The sequence below is a fragment of the Stenella coeruleoalba genome (assembly GCF_951394435.1).
Source record: "Stenella coeruleoalba genome assembly, chromosome: 4".
NCBI classification, from domain to species: domain Eukaryota; kingdom Metazoa; phylum Chordata; class Mammalia; order Artiodactyla; family Delphinidae; genus Stenella; species Stenella coeruleoalba.
This window is the reverse complement of record NC_137149.1, coordinates 124,899,039-124,916,911: the sequence shown is the minus strand read 5'-3', so window position 1 is coordinate 124,916,911 and position 17,873 is coordinate 124,899,039. Positions and strand designations below refer to the sequence as shown.

Here is a 17,873-nt window from a genome sequence, read left to right as displayed (position 1 = left end):
GAGTGATTCCTAGAAATCAGAGTCCAGGCCTACTGAGTCTTTAAGAAAAATGTTTGTTGTTTACCTTTTTATAGTACTTAGCGGTGTGTCATAAGCCTCTATGTCCTAAGCATCTCATTTTGGCTAATGATGAGATAAAAAAGTATCTAAAAGTGGGGCGCACCATGGCTAGGCTAAAGTTAAAAAAAAACCAAAAAAAAAGAAAACCAACAACCGTGGTTGGTACAAACTGGTTCCCACCATCATAACTAAGCACCTATACAAAGTTTGGCCGAATGCTCTGCTAGGTCAAATGCTCGCCTAAAATCCTGGCTGGGTGAGCTAGGTTCTCTGGAAGCTGAGAGGTGATTATGGATGGATGTAATATGGTGGCTCTTACACTTTTGTGTGCATAATACCCTTTTTTTGCGATGTGTTACAATCAGGCTTCAGGGTCTTATTCTTAAAAATTTTGAATCTGTAGGCCTCAGATGAGGCCCCGTAACGTTTTTTTTTTTGGAAGCAATTTGCTATATTTTTAAGGGCCACCCTTTGAGAAATGCTGATCTTAGGCTGTCCCTCTGAATGACTCAAGATTCTAAAGCTAACACTTAAGTCTTTCAAAATCAGAAAATTATTGAATGTTAGAACTAGAAGGATCCCAGAGATCATCTAGCCTAGACTTTTCATGTTAGCAACGAAGGGCTGATACAAGAACCTGGGTTTCACAGCATAGGACCTTCCCCAGAACTCTCATTACAGCTCGGCACAGTGGCTAAGAGTCAGACTTCTGGCTTTGCCACTTGGGGTCATGTGACTTGGGCAAGTTGTTTATCACTCTGGACCTCACCTCCCTTGCGGGGGGTGACTGTGGTAGTGAGGTGAGCTGGTGCATGGAAAGGACTGTTGGAACGTGACCTGTACCAGGCTGGTCATGCATAAGCTCCAGATTCTTCCAGCAGATAGAGTACAATGGCTGAAGAAATTTGAAGGGTAGGTGAAAATTACCTGTACTCCCCACTCCCAGCACCTCGCCAGCAGCTTTGAATGAAAGCAAGCGGCCACAGGTACAGGTATTTTTAGGTTAACACATATTAGTAGTAAAAGTGTCAACTAAAGTCCCAGCTCTGACCTTGCCAGTGCTCTCACTAGCACCTTGCACGAGAGGGTCTCTCAGAGCAGGATTCAGTAACCCTTACAGTCAGCCTCAGGTGACTACAGGGCCTCCGGACAGAGGCTGAGCACAAAACTGGTAGGGATCAGGCCTTCAGCACAGCCCTGGGGATTGCATATTCAGGACATGGGATTTGCTAGATTCTTCTAGCAAGTGGGAAGTGTGTCTCTAAAGTTTAAAGGCAGGCTACATATCAATGAGGGTCCATTTATTACATTTATCGTGCAAGGCAACAAGTCAGTAATTTCATCAATAAAAACCTATTTCTGGGCTTCCCTGGTGGCGCAGTGGTTGAGAGTCCGCCTGCCGATGCAGGGGACGCGGGTTCGTGCCCCGGTCCAGGAAGATCCCATATGCCGTGGAGAGGCTGGGCCCGTGAGCCATGGCCGCTGAGCCTGCGTGTCCGGAGCCTGTGCTCCTCAATGGGAGAGGCCACAACAGTGAGAGGCCCGCGTACCGCAAAAAAAAAAAAAAAAAACAACCTATTTCTGAATTCATTATGCTAATTAGAAAAGTCTCTGGTTGATAGAGATATAGATAACAAAAGCATCTGTTGTAGCTGCCTCTGGGGTATTTTCTTTTTGATAAAATAATAGCTGAACACTCCAGTGAGAATTTTCCATGAGAGCAGTGGGCTGTCCTGGGCACTGAGGTCTACACTAACCATCAGCATAAAATATTTTCAAGTAAATTACTTCTTGTAACAAGCATTTAGCCTATTAAATACCCAATTAATCTCCATTGTTATTATTATTATTACTAATTGAAAACATGTTGAATAGAGAAACAATTTAAAAAGTAAATCAACAAAAGGTATAGAAACTCTGTTATATAAGCTGGATTAATAAAATCTAAATGGAGGTGACCTGACTGCACTTCAAGAATTATTCCAAGTCTTAAATTAGGTCTGGTTCTTACATGGTATCAGAAATTTCGGTTAAAGTTTCGTGAAAAACGGACAGCAGTAGCCGAAGCCTACATGGTAACTATTTGAGAAAGGGGGTAAAATTTCACCAAGCAATACGTGAAGTAGTATTTTTCAGACCTTGGATCACGACCCATTAATGAGTTGCTGAATCAATGTAATGGGTTTTGATCTAGGACTTGGCTAGAAGATGGAATGTATCACGAGAAGTGAGAGTGAATGTTGTTTTGTCAGACTTTTACACACATGCAAATGTTTTCTGGATCACACTGTAAAAGGTATTTCTAACTGCAGGTTGTGGTTAAAAATGTCTGACAGTCCCCGGCACAGGAAACGTGGAGAAGGAGCAGAAATGTGCGAGCACCAGGGCATTGGTCCTGGTGAACACCGCACACTGCGAACACCTCCTGCAGTATCGTTCAGAAGAATGGTACCTGAGCATCAGGCTAGGAAATCCTCAAAGAGGTTTTAATGTCTTTCATTTGATACTTATGCAGAACCTGGGGACTTCCTAAATTTTTATTACGAAGTCTGGATATGCTAGTGATGAAGTTCAGACACCAAATTCAGAATCAAAAATTCAAAACAAAGTAATCTGCAAAGCTCCAAACATAAGTGTATCACTTTGAGAACTTGCATCTCTCTCTTTCTTTATGTGGATCAGAAAACAGTACAAAAGGACAGACACTACCCAACTTGTTTTCACTATGGTGGTAAATCCTACTGGGCCTTTAATTTCAGTGGCATCTTTAAGACTCTGTCAGATGCCAGATGAATGGATAAAGAAGATGTGTGTATATATATATATATATATATATATATATATACACACACATATATATATATATATAATGGAATATTACTCAGCCATAAAAAAGAATGAAATAATGCCATGTGCAGCAACATGGATGACCCTGGAGATTATCATACTAAATGAAGTAAGTCAGACAGAGAAAGACAAACACCATATGATATCACTTATTTGTGGAATCTAAAATATGATATAAATGAACTTGTTTACAAAACAGAAACAGACACACAGACATAGAAAACAATCTTATGGTTACCAAAGGGGAAGTGGGGGAGGGAGGAAAGGATAAATTAGGAGTATGGGATTAACAGATACACACTACTATACGTAAAACAGATAAACAACAAGGATCTACGATACAGCACAGGGAACTATATTCAGTATCTTGTAATAACCTATAATGGAAAAGAATCTGAAAAAGAATATATGTATATATATATTGAGTCACTTTGCTGTACACCTGAAACTAACACAACATTGTAAATCAACTATACTTCTATTTAAAAAAAAATCTGTCAGGTGGTAGAGGACCCCATACTGTCTTTCCTTACAGAACTGAAACACCAAAAGCAAATTGCAGGACAAAAAATATATTTACGCTTATGCCTCAGAGACAAACTTCTATTTTCTGTCTTTACCCAGGACTTCGATTTCTACTTTGATAGTTTGTTGTTAAACAGCATTGTGGTTCTCAGTTTGTAAGAACAGAGTGCAGACACTGATGCCCCTGAAAGGTAAGGGCTGGCCCATCAAGGCACACTTTAACTACAATATAACCTTTTGTTAATAAAGAAAATATAAGGACTGTGTGCCAGTTTATGACGGGCCATAAGGAATATATACATATGGCCACAATTACAGGTAGTGAAGATTTTTAAACTGTCTCATAACTAGCAATGGAATCAGAAGTGATTTTCTTTTTTAAACAATCAATAAAATGATTCAAACCCACACTGAGAGTGTACACTGAGAACACTCAGAATCAGTCTAGCACTTCTGGGTCTTCAAAGAGCTTTCACATCCTATTGTCCAATGCAGCTCTGGAAGCAGGAGACCTGGAATCTAGTCTCTGTTAGTTATATGCCCTGGCATAAATTTTTAGAATTTTTTCTACGCTTCACTTCTTTGTTTGAAAAATAAGATAATAATTACTGATTTGCTAATATTCAAGGTTATTTAGGTAACAAGAGTTAAGGGGTTAAAGGCTTTAAAAAAGTGCTTCCCAATTGTAGGGCAGTTTCATCAAGATAATAGTCTTTATGTGCCAAATAGAATTGCAGAGAAGCTTTAGGGGGAAAGAAAAACAGAAATGCAAACTTTCCTATTTCAATTCCATTTCCTCTGGAGAAAATAACCCAGATGTTATTAAATGATCTTTTCAGCCCAAGCTGCAGGGTAATCCTTTAGCACTCTTGAAAAGCTTCCAAGTAAAATTGAAAATGAGATCCTTTTCAGAGTTTGTGTCTCCTATGAAACTCTTTGGAGAGTATGAAGATAATTTTTAGCCTCTTTAGGAAGATGTAACAGTCATATTTCCTTTCTTGTAATATTGTAACATTATTTATATAGCTGTTCCTTTCAAGAACTCTTTTCCTTTTCACACATAGCAGGGAAACTGTTACCTTATAGAATGGTGGTAATATCAGTCACTGAGCAAAAGACTCATAGGAACTTAAAACTGGAAGGAATCTCAAGTATCATCTCTTCCATCTTCTCATTTTACAGATTTGGAAATTGAGGCTGATAGCAGTTAAGTGATTTGTTCAGCTTTTGGTGAGAGAACTGCAACTTGAATCCCAACTAGAATCAGGTATGTATTCTTTCCACTCTTTCCAGAATCCTATGTCTATCAAAAAGCTATATGCTTTTTGCTTAACGCATAGTTTCTTATCACAGCTCAGCTGTGTAACTGCAAGCGTAGACTCATAATGAAGTTCAATGTGAGGAAAAGATGCCTTGATTGGTCTTTGTACACAAATGTCTATAAATGGTAAGACCCATAGTGGACTTTTAATACACATTGATCACGACACTCTATTTAAAACTTAAAGAGCATTCTTTCAATTCAGAAAAGCTTTTGGAAACAAACAACTGGTCTCACAACTGATTGCCAGTTGTCAGTTGACATGCTCTAGGAGTATACGCTTTCATTTTGCCATTTGGAAACATGAAAAACTAATATAAACATACACTCACTTAAGGATCTCAAACATCCTTAAACATTCTCTTTCTAGGAATAGTGAGAAAGCTTTCTATATATATTAGAACTCTAGATACCAAAGTGATTTGAACACTCGAGAGAAAAAGATAAATAAAATAAAATACTAATTCCACAGGGTCCCTCGGATCGAATTTCTTTTGTGATGAGCTCTATTGACTGAGTGAGCACTGAACCATTGGTAACTAGGGTGCACGCTGTTCTCCCACCTCTGCTATGTAAAGTATCTTCTCATCATTATACAAAAATCACCATCAAACTAGAAAACAATTTGGGAGAGTTCATGGCCTTTGGAGCAACCCACAGCCAGTGATGCTGTCTTGACAAAATATAATTATCTCCAACCCTGAGGTGCAACTACAGGAGAGCAGCAAACAAGCCCTGTAGTATTGTTTCAGATGAAGCACAGTGAAAGCGCTGCACTTCCTCCAGGCCTCCGCTTTCTTCCTGAACGAACTCCAGGGAATGGCATCATGTCAGGCTTTCCAGATGGATTATGTGAAGCCATAGCTCAATGTCATTTTCAATAGGAAGCCTCATAATTAAAGGTCAAATAGTCACTTCATCTGCAATCAATCAGTAGAAAAAGTACTAATACGAAGAACTAATCTATCAATGGCAAATGCACTAATAAAAGCAATGAATCAAATTCAGCATGTGTGTAGATGCAAGTACATTGAAGAGACTGAGACAGGGCAAAAGCAAGAACAAAAAAATAAATTTCAAGTGTATGTACAAGAGAACTTTCAGAAGGCTTCTCAAAGCCAGAGTTTTCATCTTCGGTTCATTAGTTACCTGGGTGTCACCGGGCCTGCAATAATTTATTCTTAAATACAAATACTGGATATAATAATAAAAAATGTTATTTCATAGGGCTTTCTTAATGTATTCTATTTGAGATGTTATGTGTGTGTGTGTATTTAAAATCACTAGAAGAAATATTTTGACAGTGATCACAAAAGGGATAGATATATTTTCTACATGCCAAATAGATGCATTTTAATCTGCCGTATTTCATCTTGAAGTAAGAGAAATATAACTCTGAGTGATATTACCTGAAATTTGCCCCCTGCTTTCTGGAATATGAATTCTTCACACTTATTGTGATGTTCTTTCATTGTTATGCAGATGAGAAGTTCCATTAGGATAATTATCGGCCTGTAGCTCAGGTCACTGCCAGGCATATCCTCTGTACCAGAGAAGTCAGGTCACCAGTAGAGAGAAACATGAATTGGATCTTGTGAAAACTGATACACTAAATTTACAGGGCTTAACAAGTCCATTCAAGCAACAGGACCCGAACACCCCTTGCTGTATGTAGAAATAAGGGTGCTCCTGGGACAAGGGTGATCCGTGCCATCTCGCTGAGATAAGGAAGCAGCAAAGAGGTCATTTTTATAAATGCTACCTAGGAGATTGCAGGCAGGAAGCCAGGTCTGATCCCGGCATGATAGAATAGCCTAGCTCGAAGTAAAATTCCCTAATCTAAGAGCTACGGAAACTGAGGCCTGGGGATGTCTCAGTGGAAGAGTCAGGATGAGTATTTAGGTCTTGCAATTCCAAGAAAGCATAGGTCTACCATGTTATGGAAATAACTAAGGATTTACACTACGATGGTTACTTAGATATCACATGAGTATTTTATTGGAGGACCCAAGTATCTATTTCATGGGCGAACACTGCAAAAGCAAAATGCAAAAGCAGAAGTCCAAGTTAACCCAAACATTTTTAGCACAACAGCTACTTTTGATCGACGTTCAGAGCACCTGTTTGCCTGAAAATGAGAAAGCATCAAGGACAGAAGGATATGGCTTTGAGATGAAAAAAATGAAAAGAAAAAAAAAAGATAGGATGGGTAGGTATTCTGCTTACAGAAAAGAAAAGAATACTGATCACGGTGCAGTATGCTTCTCGGGTTCACCACCGCCAGCTCCAAGCACAGGAGAAAATCATGGAGAAACAAGCACAACCCGTTTTGGTTGTCCTGACAAAAGCAAATCCTACAGGGGGGGCAGGTTTGAAAGGCCACTGCAGAAGTGTGGAAGCATATGTGGTGCAGCCAGGACTCAGCATCTGCTCTAACGACACAGGCTCATTTGATCCCTGACTCGTGATCTCTGAGGTGCCTGGCAGCATCCGCCTCTGGCCTCCCTACCTTTGTAACAGCCCCTTCCTTTTCAGGAGACCTGGAGCACCGGGCATCACATCACAACGACCGCATGAAGGAGGAAGTGCAAGATGATTTCTCTGAGGTCAACAGTTAAACCACACCTGTTACATGAACATCTACGGAACCGGGGTCAGGGGACTGGAACCCTGGGAATGGTAATACCGTCATAACCAATACAGTTAATAATAACTAATAACAGCTGCTGCTTTAAGGGTATGTGTTATGTGCCAGGCAGCACACCGAGCTCTCTAGGTGGGCGCTCTCATTTCGTCCACAGCAATCCACACACAGCACAACTACTGAACACATTCTGTCATGTACTGACTTGTATTAGGTACAAGTCCTGTGCTGGGTACTTAACACATTTTATCTTTAATCTTTACAGCAGCCTTAAGAATTAAGAAAAAGTAAGAAAATGGCTTACAAAGTGAGAAAGCTGAGGTTCAGGGAGCCTAAGTGATTTGTCCAGGATCACAACATCAGGACTGGAATGTGGCTTCCAAAAAGCTCTTTCAAATTCTATTTGGTGATGATTATAAAGAAAACCTAACAGTCATAATGCAACGTATGGACAGTATATATATATTTTTTCTTCAAATAAGCTGAACCCCTAGATAGCAATTGCTTCTTTAAGAGTATGTCCAATTTCTAAATCATTTCCCAAACTTTGCAAGACTGAAAATAATTCTATCAGACAAATATGTTTGGGGCTAGTAAAACCATTATGAAATCTCTTTGTTTCCTAGTTTACAGACTGCACTTTAACACGAGCAGACTTAGAGCAACGTCATTCTCTTTAGTCAGTCACACGTCAAAATGTAATGGAATTTTTAAAACTAGTTTTACCACAATGTGCCTACTACCCCAAGGAGTTTGTTAATGATGTCTATTTCAATAAAGTTTCTCATTACTTAATGACTTTTAATGACTAAAAACATGGATTCCAGATGTCTTGGACAGGTTATTGGGATAATGTCATTAAACTGGATAAAGCTAAGTAGAAAATAGCACTTTTCTTGATCTATTTTTATCCATTAAATACGTACTTATTTCATTTTAGGTGCTGATCAGATTGAGTTAATGATAACTATGTCGTGTTTCTTTATAGAAATAACATTCTGAAAGGAACTTCAAACTAATGTCAATATCAAACTAGAGTAATAACATTATTTCCACCTTGCTCCAAGCTTCCAGAAAATATAAGGTGACATTTCCCAGGGGTCACTCTAGAGCCTTCCAAAACCAAGTTTGTGCTCATTGCACCCCCTGCCCCCAACTACGCACCCCCAGACTTTTAACATGAACATTCTACATTGAAAATCTTCTATGAGAATCGAAAACATGATTACAAATAAAGTTAAATCCTACACTATTAAATTTAGGCCCTCAAAAATGGGTTCAATCCAGTGATGGTATTTCAAAGCTATGACCCATCCTCACTTTGCTATTGTTCTTTAGGTCACAGAGTGGAAAATACCCCCATTCCATTTAATTTGAAGAGTTGTTTGAATTTCAAAATCATAAGATGCAATTATCTGAGGGTAATATTAAGTTGGTTTTTACGTCTGTGGGACACTTACCCAATGTGAGGGATTTGTGTGTAGAACAGAACATGACAGCCACAGTGTCTGCTGGTGTGAAACCTGAATTATTCCTAGTGGCAAAAGAAAAAAGTGTTTTACAAATAAAAAGCATATTTAAGACATCCTCAATCAAACGTAGTACCTACCTTTGTGCTAACATCCCTTTGATCAGTCCTGGTGACAGAAGTAATTCTATACCCAAATGTACAGAAATGTCCAAATTTCTTTTTAGAGAATAATTTCTGAGTCATTTATCCATGACAAGGAGACAGTCTTAAAAATGTGTGGTGGAGGTCTTCTAAAATCACATATGTAATCAGCTTGTGGCACAAGACTTTACAAAAATCACGCAGCAAGGAAAGTTAGCTCAGTCACTAGGCTATCACTTGATTTTAACCCAGTGGCTTGAAAAGAGCTAATGTATTTCAAAAAGGCTTCCCTCAAGGAGCAACACATGCCTTTGGCAGCAAACAACGGCCTTTGAGAAATACACGGTATGAACAAAGGTTTAACATCATATGTTTTTAGTAAAAATAATAAATTACCAATTTTTATCCATTACTATGTATCAGGTATTCCCTTAAGGTCTTTGCATATAAAGACAAAAACCCTATCAGGTAGGCAATACAATATCATTATTTACAGATGAGAAAACTGAGGCACACAGAAGTTATGTAACCTACCCAGGACCCCATAGCTAGGAAGAGACAGAGCCAGGATTTAAATCAAGTCTGGCTCCTGTGCCCGCGCTTAACTGCCATTGTTTTATTGTTATATAATATGTTAAGGATAAAAAAAATCTTGTGTAGTCAAAATCCATTAAACGTTATGGGGATCAGTACTGGTGAATACCATATTCAGATTTCCTATTTTAGATCATAAAGATTTAGAGAACCAGGAACCAAAAAGGTTAGAAATGTAAGTTTTATTATTGCATCCTTGATATGTTAGAAACTATTCCTTCCTGCACGATCAGTGTTTGAAGATATAGTGAGTCTGTTCATTCCCGCCCTGAACTCAGACAAGAGGGCTAGCAAACGGAAAAATGTTCTAGAACCCGACTGCATGCATATAGTTGTAGATGTAACAATCTAACCAATTGTCAAGTATGTCTAAAGAAAGAGACCCCACCATTTCCCTTAGTAACCTCATCCTTATATACAACTTTCACTGGGAGAAAAAGCTTCCCTCAGCAGATCCCACATCCTGTTTGTTATATACTCACTGGAGGGGAGCAGGACCCTCTCCTCCACCACCTGCTCCTCTGTACATATGTTAAGAGAATATTTAAATTGCCCTTTAGTCTCCTCTCCTTTGAAAAATCATGTAAGCTCATGCTTCCTAACCAGTCTTACCTGCAGCCTTTTTTTTTTTTTTAATAACATCTTTCCAAATTGAATTTTTGGTGTCTCACCTCAGTTGAAAGAGAAGGAGGAGGGAGACAGAGAGAGAGAGAGAGAGAAAGAAAGAGAGAGAGAGAGAAAGGGAGAGAGTCTCTAGAGAGGATGTTTTGGTTCTGAAGGGGAGGATGATCTCAAGCTTGTCAGGGGGGTAGGGGATGATGATGAAGCCTGTAGAGAACTTCTTGGAGGAAATTACAATTGAGCTAGGCTTTAAAGAACAGGTTTAGACATGCGCAGATGCGGATTTTAGATAAGGGAGAGCAGAACGGAAGCATGCAAGTGCAGGAGGCAGTTGGCAAAGCGCAGACTCTCCAGGGTGACTTGTGTGCAGGGGCACTCGCTCACGTCCAGGAGCGTGGACTCCATAAGATAGGATAAAGGGAACTACTGAAGGACATGGGACAGTAGAATGGCATGGTCAGACCCGTTCTTAAGGAAGAGTAGTCACACAGCCCAGTATAAGGCTAAGTTGATGAGCCCAGGCAGGGAGCAGAAAGCTATGAGGGCCTGAAGAATCACAGTGAGTACAGGAGCTGGTGGTAAGAGACATGAAGATAGAATTAAAAGAACTTGTCAACTGGTAACTTCTACAAAATATTCCCTCCCAACAGCTTAAGAGCACAGGCAGTGCGGGAAACACACTGGAATTTAAATCCAGACCATCCTTTTGCTTAGATATAAAATGGGGATAATACTGTCTGCCTCTTAGGGTCATTGTGAGGATAAATGCCAATATCTGTTAAGAACTGGGCACATAGCAAGTGTTTAAAAATGCTAGTTTAGGGCTTCCCTGGTGGCGCAGTGGTTGGGAGTCCACCTGCCGATGCAGGGGACATGGGTTCGTGGCCCGGTCTGGGAAGATCCCACATGCCGCGGAGCGGCTGGGCCCGTGAGCCATGGCCGCTGAGCCTGCGCGTCCGGAGCCTGTGCTCCACAACGGGAGAGGCCACAACAGTGAGAGGCCCGCGTACCGCAAAAAAAAAAAAACAAAGCTAGTTTATACTTTTATTGTTATTGTTGCCTTGAGAGAAGAAGAGAGATTGAAGAGAAATTAGAAACTTTGAGAGAAGTATCAAAGCATTAATGGAAATAAGGAATGGAAGAGGAAGCCCAGTAGGGTCTGGGCAGGAGACCCAGGAGTTGAGGTTTAAGTTTACTGAATTTGCAGTAGTGAAGGGGGCTGTGTTTTCAAGAAATCTGGTGAAGAGAAGAAAAGGGCCATGGAGACGAACCTGTTTATACATAGAAAGTGATGATATAGCAGGTAGAAATAATGGACGAAACCACATCCTCAAAGGGGCCTGAGAGGATGAGACTGAGATTAGCCGGAGAGGAGAGTGTCCTACAGTCTGAGAGTCTGTGAGCTGGAAGCAAAAGAAGACAAGGTGAGTGAAAAATATAGAAAATCTTTAGGTGGAGAATAGGAAAGTGGAGGGGAATCTACATCAGAGAATTTACTTTCTGTGCAAAGCGTGAGGCAGTTCATTCATCTACAGAGAAGTCTGAGGGAATACTGAGGCCTGAGAAAAACTTGACATAAGCAGACTGGGGAATATGACCTACGGTCAATTCACAATGAATAAAAGATGTCTCCAGGAATGAATGCCCAGCTGTGATTGTGGAACACGTGGCAGAGCCAGCTGGCCTAGTCTGGGGTCTTTCTCCGGCAATGCTCTGGTGTCAATAACACTGCAAAGGCCTTTGAGGGCTTCGGCTGCCCTTGTTTGTAACCAGTTGCTGCTGCATCTGGATTTAGGCAGTTTGGTTTTCTTCCAAGGGAGTCCGGCAGTACACTTCTTCTTTGGTGAACGCGGTTCTGCTTGACCCATTTCTAATGTGTCTAGATCTCTCTGGCCAAGAAAGCTCTGATTTAATCTGGCGCTGGCTGCCATGTTGGAGCAGCATTTCCAGTGTGGCGAAAGAGGATGTTTGCAAGATATGCTTACTTGTCCTCTGCTCCGGGGTAAGGAGACCGAAGGTAAGCCCACACGAGGAGGTATCTGGCCTGATGTGGGTTGGAACACTGCCCTAGGGTCCTATTGACACAAAGCCCTTCAGTGGGGAGAATCAGGACGTAAAGATGGAATGTTTGAGGTTAAAAACAATACTCCACCTAAATAGGGCTGACTTATACTCTATGTCTACAATAACAGACTGTTCCACATCACAGGTCTTGGAGAAGCCAGCAGAGCACGTGCTCACTTAACCTTCCATCCAAGATAAGGAGGAAGAGGATAAGGATGGTGAGTAACCATAGCAGTAAACATTAAAGAAATTTTTTTCTATCACATATATATATATATATTTTTTTTTTTAATTGAAGTATAGTTGATTTGCAGTCAACTTTTTTTTTTTTTTTTTTTGCGGTACGTGGGCCTCTCACTGTTGTGGCCTCTCCCGTTGCAGAGCACAGGCTCCAGACGCACAGGCCCAGTGGCCATGGCTCACGGGCCCAGCCGCTCCGCGGCATGTGGGATCTTCCCGGACCGGGGCATGAACCCGCGTCCCCTGAATCGGCAGGCGGACTCCCAACCACTGCGCCACCAGGGAAGCCCTGCAGTCAACATTTATTGAGCACTTTTCTAAGCACTTTGCATCCAGTTCTTCTTTCTTCATAGAACAGCCTTATATGGTAACAGTATTTTTGTCTTGTTTTTTCCGAAAAGGGATCTCGAAGCACAGTTGCCTCAAGTCACACAGCTAATAAGGAGGGTGCCCCAAATTGTGAAGACAAGTTTGCCTTCTGAGAAGAACATTATAAAAACTCAAAACCATAACCAAAATCACCACACAATTTAGTGGATGAGAGCAGCCATCCTGGTAACTAACCCTCCCTCACCCATGCTCTGTTCAGGGGTGGTTAAATGGTGAAAAGTCGTGACAACGCACAGAGAAACAAAGTATCCCATACATTATATTACGTGGTAATGGCTACAATTATTTTCAGTGATTATCCTCTCTACTGTGTCTGCTCACATTCTTGAAAGGAATCGCATTACTATTTATTTTCGAACTCTACCTTATCTCTATTTAATATTGATTTTCTTTTTATCTTGTTTTTATAATTCCTTTGATTACTTTGGCTTCCCTCGAGATGTTTATTTCCTTTTCTTCCCAACTGGTCTTTTTATTCTCTCACAAAGCTTTCATTCAGTGTTTTCCACATAATATTTATTTTGCCTTCCTTTGAGTACCCACAAAGGAAAACATGTCAAAAGGTTTTACTAGCAGAATTACAGAATGTGGAGCAGAAAGGGTCCTCTGAGATAGTCCCGTCTAAGCCCACTGTTTTTTACAGGGGGAAACTTCCACGTGAAATACTTTCCTTTGTTAACCTCTGTACCTGTGTGGCTTTTTTTTTTTTTTAACAGAACATGGTTTAAAAATCTTTACGTGGGCTTCTCATCTTCTTTTTTTTGAAATTTTATTTCATTTTTTTTATACAGCAGTTTCTTATTAGTTATCTATTTTATACATATTAGTGTATATATGTCAATCCCAATCTCCCAGTTCATCCCATCACCCACCCCCACCCTGCTTTCCCCCCTTGGTGTCCATATGTTTGTTCTCTACATCTGTGTTTCTATTTCTGCTTTGCAAACCGGTTCATCTGTACCATTTTTCTAGACTCTATATATATGCGTTAATATACAATATTTGTTTTCCTCTTTCTGACTTACTTCACTCTGTATGACAGTCTCTAGGTCCATCCATGTCTCTACAAATGACCCAATTTCGTTCCTTTTTATGGTTGAGTAATATTCCGTTGTATATATGTACCACACCTTTATCCATTCGTCTGTCGATGGGCATTTAGGTTGCTTCCATGACCTGGCTATAGTAAATAGTGCTGCAATGAACATTGGGCTGCATGTGTCTTTTTGAATTATGGTTTTCCCTGGGTATATGCCCAGTATTGGGATTGCTAGATCATATGGTAATTCTATTTTTAGTTTTTTGAGGAACCTGCATACTGTTCTCCATAGTGGTTGTATCAATTTACATTCCCACCAACAGTGCAAGAGGGTTCCCTTTTCTCCACACCCTCTCCAGCATTTGTGTTTATAGATTTTCTGATGATGCCCATTCTAACTGGTGTCAGGTGATACCTCATTGTAATTTTGATTTGCATTTCTGTAATAGTTAGTGATGTTGAGCAGCTTTTCCTGTGCCTCTTGGCCATCTGTATGTCTTCTTTGGAGAAATGTCTATTTAGGTCTTCTGCCCATTTTTTGATTGTTTGTTTGTTTTTTTTAATATTGAGCTGCATGAGCTGTTTACATATTTTGGAGATTAATCCTTTGTTGATTCGTTTGCAAATATTTTCTCCCATTCTGAGGGTTGTCTTTTCATCTTGTTTATAGTTTCCTTTGCTGTACAGAAGCTTTTAAGTTTCATCAGGTCCCATTTTTGTCTTTACACGTTTTAGGAGACCTCGTCTATCACCAGCTGTGTGGCACTAAATAAGTTACCCAGAGCTCTGGCTTAGTCGGCCCATCTCTGAAATGGCTAGGAGACTTCTCAGGAATAACAATGCTCCTCTTCTCTCCTTCCCTCCCTTTCTCCCTCTCCTGCCCTCCAGGTCACTCTCCTTCCCTCCCAGGACTATGGCCTGAGGCTGAATGAGACATCTGGTTGAAAATGTACTGATAAGGGCTAAAGCACCTAATGCAAATATTTATATTTGTTTTCTTCCTTTTCCTTTCTTAATAGTTTCTTTTGTCACTCTAGGGACAATCTAGGTTTCTATTACTCTAGTTATCAATCTACCAAACTATCTTGTATATACTTTTAAAAGGCTCCCAATTACTGCTTTATTTTTCTAAGCTTTTTCAACTTTTTTCTTCTACCTTTGAAGCTTCTGAAAGTTGCAGAAAGCTTAGGTCACTATGGACAGTGGACTCTTGGTTTGATGAATCAACTCCCCATTCCTAGCAACTGTGACAGAGAAACGTCCAAAAGAATATATTGCAAAACTAGAAATACTAATTCTCTCTCTTCCATAATTAGTTTTTGAAATAACATATGCTACTGTGATATAGCAAATATTTTACAGTAGCTAACGTTTCTTGAGCACTTACTATATACTAGGTATTATGCTGAGGGCTTTATGTGCGTATTATTTAATTCTCCAAATGACCCTATGAGATAGGTACTACTACTATCTCCATTTTATCAATGAGGAAACTGACAAAAGTTACAAAGTTATTAAACAGGATTGAAACTTGAGTCTGTCTGACTCCAGAGTTGGAATTTTTAACCCTGATGCTCTTCTGTGGACAGATAAATGAGAACACAGAATAACAACTCTCAAATGTATTTTAAATACTCAAAGTAGAAGAGGCTCCCCTGCCAGACACAATGACATGTTACACAATGGTAACATGTCAGGTCTGTAAACCTAAGAAATATTAACCAGGTAAACAAGTGTTGCAGGGAAGTTGAATTTCCTAGGCTGGGTCTCTCCTGGTTTATGCTAAACTTCCACCATCAGAGGTCAGTGGCATGCTATACAAAAAAAGACAGACTGATTTCTATGTTGAGATTTTTGTCTCTGGATATCTGGATTGGTTTTAGCTTTACTGAATTGGCAAGTAAAAGAAAAGAAAAAACCCACCACAGGCCAATTTCACTAATTTTAAGAAGGAAGGAACAAAAAGTAGGAAAAGAAAAGAACTCAGAGATAAACCAGTGGGTCCTAGTTCTAACTCTTGGTATCTTTGACTAATTTGTGTGTGTGTGAACTTGGAGAATCCAGTTATATGCTCTCTACAAATTCCCCAACCAAAACAAGGATTGTGAACATTAAAATTCATTGAAGTAGTTTAGTGCAGTGGAAAAAGCATGGGTAAATTCTTTTGGAAATGTCAAATGGAGATGAATTTCAGTTCTAAGTGCAGTATTTGCCATCTGATTTTGGGTAAGTTACTAAACTACTAAAATCTGATTTTAGGCAAGTCCCTAAACTACTCTAAGTGTGGGTCATCATCTGCAAAATAGCAACAAAAATGCATAGTAACCTAGTCTTTTGCTGTCAGACTTACACAAAATAACATATGCACAATCCCTAGCACAGTGCCTGGCACAGAGTAGGGTTCAATAAATGTTGGTATTTTTCATTCCTCCAATAAAATCCTCAAGTGCTATGGGGTCTTCCAGCATGAAAACAGAATGTGAAAATCATAAATTTTGTCTAATTGAAACATCTCCAAATTTTAATGGCATATTTTGGGGCTACACAACCACAACCCAGGAGCACGATTACAGCCACTCCATATTCTGTTGTTTACCAAAGAACAGGCATGTCTGGCAGTGGGCCAAGCAAGTTCAAAACACAACAGAACTTTAGTGAAGGCAGAATAAGGCAGATTAGAAGGGCCTCAAAACCACAAGGCTTTATGAAAGTCCAGCCTACTCCATGCTGACAATCCTCACTTCGAATTCAACTAGTTGTGATACTCCCCTCCCCCAGCCCTCCTTCAGCAATCCCAGTAGTGGCTGTTCTGTGCTTTTCAAGGAATTTTTCAGTCACTGACAGTCTGATACGATAGGATGACTGGGTCTGAGGATTACTTCGGCCACAAGGACCAGCAAACAAACAGCCAGCGGAAGGCAAACATCTTTTCGAAGGTGACGTAACAAGCCATTTACAGAAAGAACTTTAAAATAGCTCCTACTCTCAGACTTACCCAATTAAGTCACATTTTCTCTGTGACTTAACGGCTCCAGGCTCTACTCTTACTTCATAAATCACAACCACAAGCCTGGGAAAATGCTTCAAATTACACCAATCAATAAATTTTTATTGACTGTTTACAACTGGCCTCGTGCTATAGCAAGTGCTCTAAGAGCCAAGTGCCTAATATGAGGCCTGAGCCATCCATGCTCTGACGCTATTTCAGGCCCCATAAACAACGCAGGCCCCTTCCCTTGTGGCAGCTCATTGCCAGCACCTGGCATTCAAGGCCCTCGCAATCTGGCCCAAGCTTACTTTTCCAGTTACTATTATTATTTTTCATTTTCCTCTACTCCTATTGTTCCACCAGGTCTTTGTGTGTGTGTGTGTGTGTGTGTGTGTTTGCATGTCTACATTTGCTTTACTATTTCTTCTTCCAAGAACTCCCTCTTTGCATCTGTGTTTGCTGAATAATTAGCTATTCTTTATGACTCACGTCAAATCCCATCTCCTCCATGGAGTCTTGTTCTACCACTCTCTTTGGGAGTGCCTTCTTCTTTGAATTGACTCCAGGTTGTTACTGTCACACTAAGAGAACACTCAGTTACCAATGCATATATCTAGTCTATAAACTCATACAGGATCAAAATCATTATTTGTGCTATTCACTGTGGTAACGTTCTCCTCCCAAAGGCTTAAGTCATATCTGTTGAATGTATAATACTGGTGGAAGAAGTGAGGCTTTAAGAACAGGAAAGATGAACCAGGACATGGAGACGAATTTTGACATGGGGTCAGCCTAAGCAAGGGACAGAAATGAAAATGCTTGAGGTTCTTCCAGGGAACAGCAAAGATTTTACCTCAACCTAAAGCTTAGATGGTGTGAATGCTAGTAGTGGTTCACTTAGCCCCCCAAAATGAACCTCATTCTGCA

At 40.1% G+C, this 17,873-nt stretch overlaps 1 protein-coding gene across 1 annotated transcript in view; it reads right to left on the bottom strand.

The window, feature by feature from the left end:
* Positions 1 to 17,873, bottom strand: part of SLC10A7 (solute carrier family 10 member 7) — a 248,309-nt gene that overhangs the window by 31,053 nt on the left and 199,383 nt on the right. Inside the window, exon 10 of the mRNA XM_079919492.1 lies at positions 8,858 to 8,931. Within this exon, the coding sequence (XP_079775618.1) occupies positions 8,858 to 8,931 (74 nt within the window). The remainder of the gene's footprint in view (positions 1 to 8,857; positions 8,932 to 17,873) is intronic.